Source organism: Gigantopelta aegis, chromosome 7 (assembly GCF_016097555.1).
Source record: "Gigantopelta aegis isolate Gae_Host chromosome 7, Gae_host_genome, whole genome shotgun sequence".
Taxonomy (NCBI): domain Eukaryota; kingdom Metazoa; phylum Mollusca; class Gastropoda; order Neomphalida; family Peltospiridae; genus Gigantopelta; species Gigantopelta aegis.
In genome coordinates, this window is record NC_054705.1 from 12099515 (window position 1) to 12111628 (window position 12114).

The 12114-nt window shown below is 35.6% G+C and overlaps 1 protein-coding gene across 1 annotated transcript in view; it reads right to left on the minus strand.

Moving 5' to 3' along the window:
• LOC121377894 overlaps positions 1 to 12114 on the minus strand; it is a 28485-nt gene that overhangs the window by 1379 nt on the left and 14992 nt on the right. The window contains exons 5-6 of the mRNA XM_041505992.1: positions 2171 to 2419; positions 119 to 562 (exon numbers count right to left, since the gene is read on the minus strand). Of these exons, the coding sequence (XP_041361926.1) occupies positions 119 to 562; positions 2171 to 2419 (693 nt within the window). The remainder of the gene's footprint in view (positions 1 to 118; positions 563 to 2170; positions 2420 to 12114) is intronic.

Sequence of the window (12114 nt, forward strand, 5' to 3'; positions counted from 1 at the left end):
AAGCACGAAAAATAAGTTTTAATGAATGACTTAACAGTGTTTTACAAATTGAATGGATGAGGTTGCAGTGGAATGGTCATGCTCATGCCTGACAAAATTATAACTCGTACATATATACCTGAAGTAAGAAGAGGCATGGCTATGGAAGATGTTTTGTAATCTGTTGCTTTATCGACTATATTTCTGTATAGCTGTGTCATGTTATGAAGCCATAGGTCTTTTCCAGTATATCGACTGACAATGGCATGGAACACACAATCAAATGACAAAACTTTGGGTCTTGCACTTCTGCACACAGTGTTCATGTCACAGTAATTCTCTTTCAAGTACGTTTTCCAGTCTCTTTCTGACAGTCCTTCCTTCTGGCAGTATCTCCTACAGATGTCACTCTTTTTAATCAAGCACGGACATTCTCCCGTCACCAGAACATCTGTCTGCGAGTCCAGGACATCGCCATCAGAAATAACGATTTTAATATTGGACACATTGGTGAAACACTCACTCTTCTTGTCAATGGAGTTTGTCATTGGTAATTTATCACTGTCATGACTCAGAAAATTTTCTGAATAAAAAAGAAAAGAAGAACTATAAGAATCATTATTTTTAATGCCAGAATATCATAAATGGCTTCCCATAATTTAAGTTAGGGGAGCAATTAATTACTCCCTTAAATTGTTTTATTGTCACGGTCTGTAATTCCATACTTCCCCTAGCTTACCTTAAAAAACCTATTTCGGCAGTCAATATTCCAATGCACCGACTGTCAAACAATTTCTAGTGTTGAGAATTGGATGGAATTTCATCATAAATCATCAATTATAATCATTTTGAACAACAGATCAGCTTTTGATTATACGATTGATCAGAATTATATGAACATAAGTATTATAATTATAAGGACCAAGCACCCAGTGCCATGTTAATAAACCCTACAAATCACTAATGTTATAATTAATAACTATTCAAAATTATTTAATTTATGTACACATGAAAAGAAACCCCAATCCCAACATTTCTACATCATTCAAACTGGTGGAACAATTATTGTTACATTTTCCCACACAATCAATTATGTATTTTCATAATCCATCATCACATCGATAGAGCCAAACCAATTAATCTTTTTATTATAATAAATCATTGGAACATATCTCTAACAGTTCCAACATTGCTTGATAAAGAGAAACAGTTGAAACCTATCTCTTAATGTCAAGCTCAATTTGTTAACAAGTCTATATCATTATATATGTATAAAACATCTGGTAAAAATGGTGATGTGAATCTTTAAGCAATAAAATGACTAACTTGCAGAACAAGTAACTATAGTCCATCCCATCCTTTTATGAAAAAAAAATTTGTAAATAATTTCGGTTTGGTTTGGCATAAAAAAAAGAAAAGAAAGTAAAAGTATTTGGAAATAACAAAATATGACACTTTTTAACCAACCAGAAATTATTTACAAAAAAACACACTTTTTTATAAAAGATGGGGCAGACTATAGGTATGTCACCACTATTGTTTATACTTAAGAGAGCATATAAAATACTAGCCTCATAATGCAGCAATTAAACCGGAAAAGCCACGTTTAACTTTGTACCTTAGAAGAAGAGAGTATATATAGTCCCTATGACATCATTCTACTGAAACAAATGACAAGTTCACCTCCTTTATTTCAAGAATCCCAAATGTAAGCAACTCTCATTAAACCACAATAGACGGGCAACACACTACATATGACTTTCAGTTCTAGATGCAGGAATCAACCCGTTTTTTACACTACATGATATGACATTCAGTTCTAGACGCAGGAATCAACCCGTTTTTTACACTACATGATATGACATTCAGTTCTAGACGCAGGAATCAACCTGGTTTTTACACTACATGATATGACATTCAGTTCTAGACGCAGGAATCAACCCGGTTTTTACACTACATGATATGACATTCAGTTCTAGATGCAGGAATCAACCCGGTTTTCACACCATAATGAGTTGGCCCCCTTCAACATTGTATAATCAGTTCTGGCCAATTCCAACAAACTAAAATAAAGGGGCACTATTTTCAATGGAACTATATATGTGTCGCCTACAAGCTGCTTATTGGATGACATAATGATGTGATCCCTTTAAAATCATTGTGGAAACCCATGCAAATACACTTAACTTACTGTTAGACGGTGCAGTATCTGTGGAGGGTACAGATGATGTGTGTGATTTTGATGCTGAATCATTCTTGTTCCATACATCTGAAGAATTCACCATGTCAATGAACTTGTCCACATTCTGCCGACAACTACTGAGGATTTTGTTGATGTCATCCAAATTGGGCACATAAATGTGAACTTCTTTCAAAGTAGTTTTTATCTCAGCCAGACTCTGAAGAGCTGCATCTATTGCAAAACCTCTCGGAACATTTTCTGAAGTTTAAAAGCAGTAATTTAAGCGTCTGATATACCTGAGCATTTAGTGGGCAAGAGTTGTTGAGAATTTAGATCAGTGGTAGAGCTAGAAACGACAAGTCATGACTTAATCAATTTAGTGCCCAGAACAACATGCTTAAACCTTATATTAGTTGAATATGATCAAATGCTATACCATACTACACCACAACAGACCAGACCAGATCACACCAAACCACATCACATGCAACATCACACAATACTTTACATAACACACAATATACCCAATACCAGTCACCACATCACATCACACAAAATCACACCACACACAAAACACAGAGTACACTACACACATCACGCACCATATTACATATATCACACCGCTCTACACCACCATATTACACACATCACAGAGCATAGTACATACATGTATATCACATCGCACAATATTACATATATCACATCACACCATATTGCACACATCACACAGCATATTACATATATCCAGACCTTGCTTTTTAAGGTGCGCGGGTGCGATCGTGCTCGTACAGCGCACATAATTTCAATCTGGCGAGTGTGAAAAATAAAGCACATTACACTTAACAAACAACACACGTAAAGTATTTTTGTATGTTGATTCCCACTATTTATCTTATGTAGCTGATAGAAAGATCCGTTTAATAATACCAGAAAAAAAAGTTATGAGAACAGTAGCGTCCATGCAAGATTTTAATATATGACTGGTACTTATCTTTGCTATACAAATCGGAAAACACGGGTTTAATAAACATCTTCGAAGACGTACCAATCCGATCAAAACTTCTTTGCCTATTTAATTTATTATTAATTAGAAACAATCCACTTTTGTAGGGTAGTAGATCACTACGTCTGGTAAGGATAACTCATTTATACTTTTCATATAGTTATGACAAAAAGAGAAAAGGAATTGAATTAAAAATTGGCTTCTGTAGCCTACACAAATGAACTCGTTACGGAAATAAGCGAAGTCAGGTTAAAAATGTCTTGATTAGTTCATAACTGTTAGCCTACAAAGCTTACGTGAGGTCCCAAAAATGGCAATCGTATAATTTTAAACTTTCTTTAAAAAAAAGAAAGACATGAAATTTAGACGGAATAATAAAAAGAAGGAAAAGAAATGATAATAGGTATGTAGGAATAAGCCTAGGTATTTTTTTTACATCTATTATTTTTCTTTTTTATCTTTAAAAAAAAATGAAATGAAACTTCATTTAAATATTTGTATTTCAGTCAGAGGTTAATGAATGTGCATATGTTATTTATATATGTATATATGTACACACTATAGATCTAACAGTAATCAATGATCATTGCTGACTATTTAATTTTTGTTTTATTTGTTAGAAAGTCGCAGACCATGTGACTGGAACATGATTTGATGCGCAGTGCTCGATCTGTGGCATATTGACCAATCAGAGTTATCGGGATCAGATTATTTTTACTCTTGGAATTCTGCACGGACACACTGGTCTACTTGACAACTTATTACGCATTGATGATGGTGTCTAAAAATATGGGGTTTTTATTATCTTTATTAGGGCATCCCACGTTTGGAATAAAATCCTTTGTAATGACAAATTTTTCAAGAGTTTGTATTTTTTTAAATCAACAACATTGGGGCCGTTCTAGATCAATGATGTAACACTGTCAGAGCCGTCCGTAACTTGTAGCGATAGGTCAAATGATGTGTTACAAAATGTTGAGGGAGGGAGACTGGTTGCGTAAATGTTGAATTAAAAATGCCACGTGAATGTCAATGTCCCAACCAACACTATCAATTGAAGTAATTGCAGGCCTAAGTTTCACGAGTTATTTTTTTATAATGTGAGTCGGTAGTGCACACCTGAGATGCTTGGGTCGTAGTTCATGAACCACAGGGGACAATATTTTGAAATCTGAGGTAACCGGAAGTCGGTTCACGTGGTTTTTATCTAGGTAACCAATTGTTCAGTTACGTGAATTATATTTGGGTAACCTGTGGATTACCTGATCGGTTACCTCAAAGTTACATTGAAATTATATTTTAAATACATAATTTTTAGCTCAAACATAAAGTTAAAAAAAAATACAAAAGAAAACGTTTTATAAAACAGTTTCTGTAATGCTTGCAAATCGAAAGAAGTGACTTGTAGATGTTTCTTTTGTTTTCGTATGATCGTAGCGTTGTAGATTTATTAATATTATTGTTATTATTAATAAATTTATTGTTATTATTATTATTATTACTATTATTATTATTATTATAATGACCACTTGCCATCAGGATCGCAAAAAGTAATTTTTAGTTGTCCGAATCTAAAAACCACTGTCCTCGGGCATCGGGCCACTGTATTCTAGAACCTTTGTGCAGCTTGCTGAAGTTAACACTATTAGCCCAGTACTGAAATAAAATAGATACATTTGGAGGAAAAATTTCCATTCCCTGGTTTCTCTGAAGTATAAGGCAAAACACTCAGTCACTCACTGGTGCATGATTAGACTAATAATTGTTTTTATATAAATAACAAATAAAGGCTACCATTTGTCACTGATAATATGTAAAATTTAGTATACAGCAGATTTAAAAAAAACTCACCAAAAACCCAAACAACAAATGTCCAGTTCCTCTGAACTATAAAACAGGCTACTCATTGGTGCATGATTATATTAATAAAAATAAATCTTATAATAACATAAAAAGAAAGACCACAATTTGACACTTATATTTTGCAGTGGTGATGCTATATTCACTTTATCGCTGGTACTTCTATATTACAGTGACATTCCAAATGTTTGTTATTTAAAGCTCATTATGTGATGTTAGTATTTTTCAGCTTTTGTGACACTTTTGCATTTTCGTTTACATTAAAACCGTTTTCAACCTATGTAAAATTATAGGCAATCCAATATTATGTCTACATATATTCCTTTAGAGATAGAATAGCAAATAATTTAGGCGCTTTAGCGGTCCGTGACTCTATACTGAGCCTTCGGTCGCAAGTTACAACAGTTGTAATATACCGGTTGTCTACTGGTTTGCCGTGCAATAAGTACTAAAAATCAGTCTAAAACATTTGCCGGAATACTAGTACTAGTAGTATGTCTGCATGAATAAATTTCCTGTAATCGTGAAGTTTGCGAGTTTTAATTTCTGAACGTCTACAGGTCACAACATAACCGATTTGCAGTTCGCGTAAATTAATTCTGCGTAACCAACACACAAACAGAAAGGCAGTTTGAGTGAAATATTGTGCTCTGGAACCACTTCCTCGGAACCAGTGGGTTTTTCCCATCCCAACTATCCTAATCATGTTCGTTGTACATAATGAAATTCAAGACAAGTTGATTCCTATATATGTTTAGCTGCACGTTCATCAAACCATCTAACACTGAAAAGGTATGTGTGTGTGTATATATATATATATATATATATATACAGTCGAATCCACTTTATTGCATATCGGTTTATAGCATAAATCAGTTATTTGCATATAATTCGGTTAAACCAAATAGCATTAAATCAATACAAATTATGTCGCATATTTGAATAGCTTTATAAAGAAAAACATCGATTAATTGCATACGAAAACCAAAAAATTATAGAAAATTCCATCATAAAATGTTCCACAAACCTTTAATATTTTACCAGAAACAATAAAAACTAATTTTAAAAGAAGAAAAAGTAAAAGTGGTTACTAAAACTGGCGATGTACAATGTTGACATCTCGCGCAACAAGACTCATCGTAGTGCTTATAGCAATGTGTTCAAATGTTTATTGCAGTAATCCTGGGACCATTATTGCATCATTTAAGTCTTGATGGCAGGATTTCAGATGTAATTTGTCCTTTGTTACAAAATTACTTAAAACAATACTGACAAGGGAACTGAACATAAAAACCTCCCTGAAGCTGTGGAATAGTCCATTGTTATTTTTATGTGCGCATGTGTTAGCTTAAAGCCTTTGATGACACTGAAAGACCAGCCTCAGTGGCGCAGTGGTTAAGCCATCGAACTACAGGCTGGTTGGAACAGGGTTCGCAGCCCGGTACCGGCTCCAACCCAGAGCGAGTTCTTAAGGGCTCAGTGGGTAGGTGTAAGGCCACTACACCCTCTTCTCTCTCACTAACCACTAACCAACTAACAACTAACCCACTGTCCTAGACAGACATCCCAGATAGCTGAGGTGTGTATCCAGGACAGCGTGCTTGAACCTTAATTGGATATAAGCACGAAAATAAGTTGAAATGAAATGACACTGAAAGATAGACTTGGCCAAGGCAATTGTGTCCTAGAATAAATTTAATAAAGATAATTAAATATGATTAGTTTTTACTGTATTTTGTATGTCACAAATGCAAATTAATAAAAGAAATTACGGATAAATTCGGTAAACCTTAAAAAGAATTGTCTCCCAAGCTTATGCTGTTTTATTCCGACTACTACTATATATATATATATAGATAGATTATTACTATTAGAAATATATTTCATTTTGTATTATTATTATTATTAGAAATTTTTTGTTTTGATATTGTACATGTAAATTTTCTCCTGTAAACCCCATCTTGTCACTGTCATATAATTATTGTTAATGTACCTCATATGCCGCTGAATAGCGGCCTGAGTGAAATAAAGTTCTGTTCTGTTCTGTTCTGAAGGCTACATCAAAGCAACTGCCAGCCAGAGTGAAATTGACAAGTGTTACAATGTTTTAATCCTTACACTGCATGGGGGGGGGGGGGGGTTTAATGCCAATAACTACGGTTGACAAGTATACATGACATTATGTAGTGTTCATATAACTTATTGTAGTACTTTTTAAAAAGTTGTGTTAAATCGTGTGCAGTTAAAAAATCTCCTGTTTTCTGACAAAATCTCCTGCTTTCTCTTGACTAAAGGTTGACAGGTCTGCTTAGTATCCAAAGCTACAATGTACTTTAACATGTATGTAATAAGTGTACATGTGCAATGTATGTTTCAGTTTGAATATTTATAGAAATACAAATTACATTTCATTTCATAAACATCAACATTTGTAAGAAAAATCGGGTTCTGAAAGACTTGGAATGTCTATTTAGACATGTTTGTACTCGTACTGAAACTAATCTAGTGATCAGTATTTTATCCTGCAAACTGATGTGTCTCTTTTGTAAAACAAAAATATTTAAAACAAACACATTTATAAAAAGTAACAGAAGTAACATAATTTGTTTCCAATTGCAAACTAATTCTCAACATAATTTCACAAAGCTGTTGACTGTTGTGATAATTAAAAAAAGCAAAATAACTATAAATACTAACAAAAGGTAATTTTAATAATGTTTGATGTCCTAGTTAATCAAAATTTTGATATTGCCACATACTTCTCATAATTGAATGGAAGCTAATTGGAGATAAGTGAAGAAAACAATTAACAAATCAAACAATAACTGTCAAAACAGAGATATTAAGGTGAGGCTTTTGAAAATATTTAGTGATCTAATTAATCCACAACATTAAAGAAAATCAACCATACTGTTTTTAAATGTTTAAACAAAATCTGTTACCAACATGCAACTTCACGTACATGTAGTTGTCTTTAAAAACAGACTACTTGTCTCATTAACCCTGCTTTTTATTGCTTGTTACCAAGTGCTAATAACCAGAATCTAGGTCAGGTCATGTCATAGGTTTTAGCATGCACATTTAGAACAAGCTGTTGTAGCACACGCCTGTCATGGGCGCAGGTGTCGACTTTTACTGGCTCCTTCACCCAAGACAGGAAAATGTTTGGGGTGGATATGAGAGGGAGTAGCCCATGCATGTCATAGGGTGTTATACATGTCAGAGGGTGTTATACATGTCAGAGGGTGTTATACATGTCAGAGGGTGTTATACATGTCAGAGGGTGTTATACATGTCATAGGGTGTTATACATGTCAGAGGGTGTTATACATGTCAGAGGGTGTTATACATGTCATGGGGTGTTATACATGTCATGGGGTGTTATACATGTCATGGGGTGTTATACATGTCAGAGGGTGTTATACATGTCAGAGGGTGTTATACATGTCAGAGGGTGTTATACATGTCAGAGGGTGTTATACATGTCATGGGGTGTTATACATGTCAGACTGTGTTATACATGTCAGACTGTGTTATACATGTCAGAGGGTGTTATACATGTCAGAGGGTGTTATACATGTCAGAGGGTGTTATACATGTCAGAGGGTGTTATACATGTCATGGGGTGTTATACATGTCAGACTGTTATACATGTCAGAGGGTGTTATACATGTCAGAGGGTGTTATACATGTCAGAGGGTGTTATACATGTCATGGGGTGTTATACATGTCATGGGGTGTTATACATGTCAGAGGGTGTTATACATGTCAGAGGGTGTTATACATGTCAGAGGGTGTTATACATGTCATGGGGTGTTATACATGTCAGAGGGTGTTATACATGTCAGAGGGTGTTATACATGTCAGAGGGTGTTATACATGTCATGGGGTGTTATACATGTCAGAGGGTGTTATACATGTCAGAGGGTGTTATACATGTCAGAGGGTGTTATACATGTCAGAGGGTGTTATACATGTCATGGGGTGTTATACATGTCAGAGGGTGTTATACATGTCAGAGGGTGTTATACATGTCATAGGGTGTTATACATGTCATAGGGTGTTATACATGTCAGAGGGTGTTATACATGTCATGGGGTGTTATACATGTCAGAGGGTGTTATACATGTCAGAGGGTGTTATACATGTCAGAGGGTGTTATACATGTCAGAGGGTGTTATACATGTCATGGGGTGTTATACATGTCAGAGGGTGTTATACATGTCAGAGGGTGTTATACATGTCAGAGGGTGTTATACATGTCAGAGGGTGTTATACATGTCATGGGGTGTTATACATGTCAGAGGGTGTTATACATGTCAGAGGGTGTTATACATGTCAGAGGGTGTTATACATGTCAGAGGGTGTTATACATGTCAGAGGGTGTTATACGTGTCAGGGGGTGTTATACGTGTCAGACTGTGTTATACATGTCAGAGGGTGTCATACATGTCAGAGGGTGTTATACATGTCAGAGGGTGTTATACATGTCAGAGGGTGTTATACATGTCATAGGGTGTTATACATGTCAGAGGGTGTTATACATGTCATAGGGTGTTATACATGTTATAGGGTGTTATACATGTTAAAGGGTGTTATACCTGTCATAGGGTGTTATACATGTCATAGGGTGTTATACATGTCAGAGGGTGTTATACATGTCAGAGGGTGTTATACATGTCATAGGGTGTTATACATGTCATAGGGTGTTATACATGTCAGAGGGTGTTATACATGTCAAAGGGTGTTATACCTGTCATAGGGTGTTATACATGTCATAGGGTGTTATACATGTCAGAGGGTGTTATACATGTCAGAGGGTGTTATACATGTCAGAGGGTGTTATACATGTCAGACTGTTATACATGTCATAGGGTGTTATACATGTCAGAGGGTGTTATACATGTCAGAGGGTGTTATACATGTCAGACTGTTATACATGTCATAGGGTGTTATACATGTCAGAGGGTGTTATACATGTCAGAGGGTGTTATACATGTCAGACTGTTATACATGTCATAGGGTGTTATACATGTCAGAGGGTGTTATACATGTCATGGGGTGTTATACATGTCATAGGGTGTTATACATGTTATAGGGTGTTATACATGTCAGAGGGTGTTATACATGTCAGAGGGTGTTATACATGTCAGAGGGTGTTATACATGTCAGAGGGTGTTATACATGTCAGAGGGTGTTATACATGTCAGACTGTTATACATGTTATAGGGTGTTATACATGTCAAAGGGTGTTATACATGTCAGAGGGTGTTATACATGTCAGAGGGTGTTATACATGTCAGAGGGTGTTATACATGTCAGAGGGTGTTATACATGTCAGAGGGTGTTATACATGTCAGAGGGTGTTATACATGTCAGAGGGTGTTATACATGTCATGGGGTGTTATACATGTCATGGGGTGTTATACATGTCATAGGGTGTTATACCTGTCATAGGGTGTTATACCTGTCAGAGGGTGTTATACCTGTCAGAGGGTGTTATACATGTCAGAGGGTGTTATACATGTCAGAGGGTGTTATACATGTCAGAGGGTGTTATACATGTCAGACTGTTATACATGTCAGAGGGTGTTATACATGTCAGAGGGTGTTATACATGTCATAGGGTGTTATACATGTCAGAGGGTGTTATACATGTCAGAGGGTGTTATACATGTCAGAGGGTGTTATACATGTCAGAGGGTGTTATACATGTCAGAGGGTGTTATACATGTCAGAGGGTGTTATACATGTCATGGGGTGTTATACATGTCATAGGGTGTTATACATGTCAGAGGGTGTTATACCTGTCAGAGGGTGTTATACATGTCATGGGGTGTTATACATGTCAGAGGGTGTTATACATGTCAGAGGGTGTTATACATGTCATGGGGTGTTATACATGTCATGGGGTGTTATACATGTCATGGGGTGTTATACATGTCATAGGGTGTTATACATGTCAGAGGGTGTTATACATGTCAGAGGGTGTTATACATGTCAGAGGGTGTTATACATGTCAGAGGGTGTTATACATGTCAGAGGGTGTTATACATGTCAGAGGGTGTTATACATGTCAGAGGGTGTTATACATGTCAGAGGGTGTTATACATGTCAGACTGTTATACATGTCAGAGGGTGTTATACATGTTATAGGGTGTTATACATGTCATAGGGTGTTATACATGTTATAGGGTGTTATACATGTTATAGGGTGTTATACATGTTAAAGGGTGTCATACCTGTCATAGGGTGTTATTCCCACAATCTAATGGCAGTCATATATTCACAACAAAATACTTTTTTTTCTATTCTATAAAAATATCAAAATATAGCGTAACATGTTCTGGGTTTTTTAAAATCAATTATCAGGTTTCATATTTGTTAAGATTATGATGGTCATTTTTGTATGTACATGGTAAAATTTCATAATATTACATTTAAATATGAATAATGCACAGCTGATAAATAGTTTATAAGCCATAAAGAAAATTAATTCTTGCATATATTACATGCTACACAAAACTAGTAACACATTTTTCTGTCTTTGGTGACATGCAGAATATACTTTTTAACATTTATTTGCATACTGTTGAATAAAAATAAGTATCACCACACAAAATTAATTATTACAGCAATGCATGCAAACCAAATGATGTCGAACCATATTTTTTGAAAGTTAACAATATCAGAGCTTTTGCCCATATTACATACATCACCACCATATTATACACATCACAACATAGTACATCAAATCATACCACACCATCACATAACAATCACCGGTCGGTGTGAGATCGATCCCTGTCGGTGGGCCCATTGGGCTATTTCTCGTTCCAGCCAGTGCACCACGACTGGTATATCAAAGGCTGTGGTATGTACTATCCTGTCTGTGGGATGGTGCATATAAAAGATAACTTGCTGCTAATCGAAAAGAGTAGCCCATGAAGTAGCAACAGCGGGTTTCCTTTCTCTATATCTGTGTGGTCCTTAACCATATGTCCGACGCCATATAACCATAGATAAAATGTGTTGAGTGCATCGTTAAATAAAACATTTCCTTCCTTCCACATCACATCACATCACACCA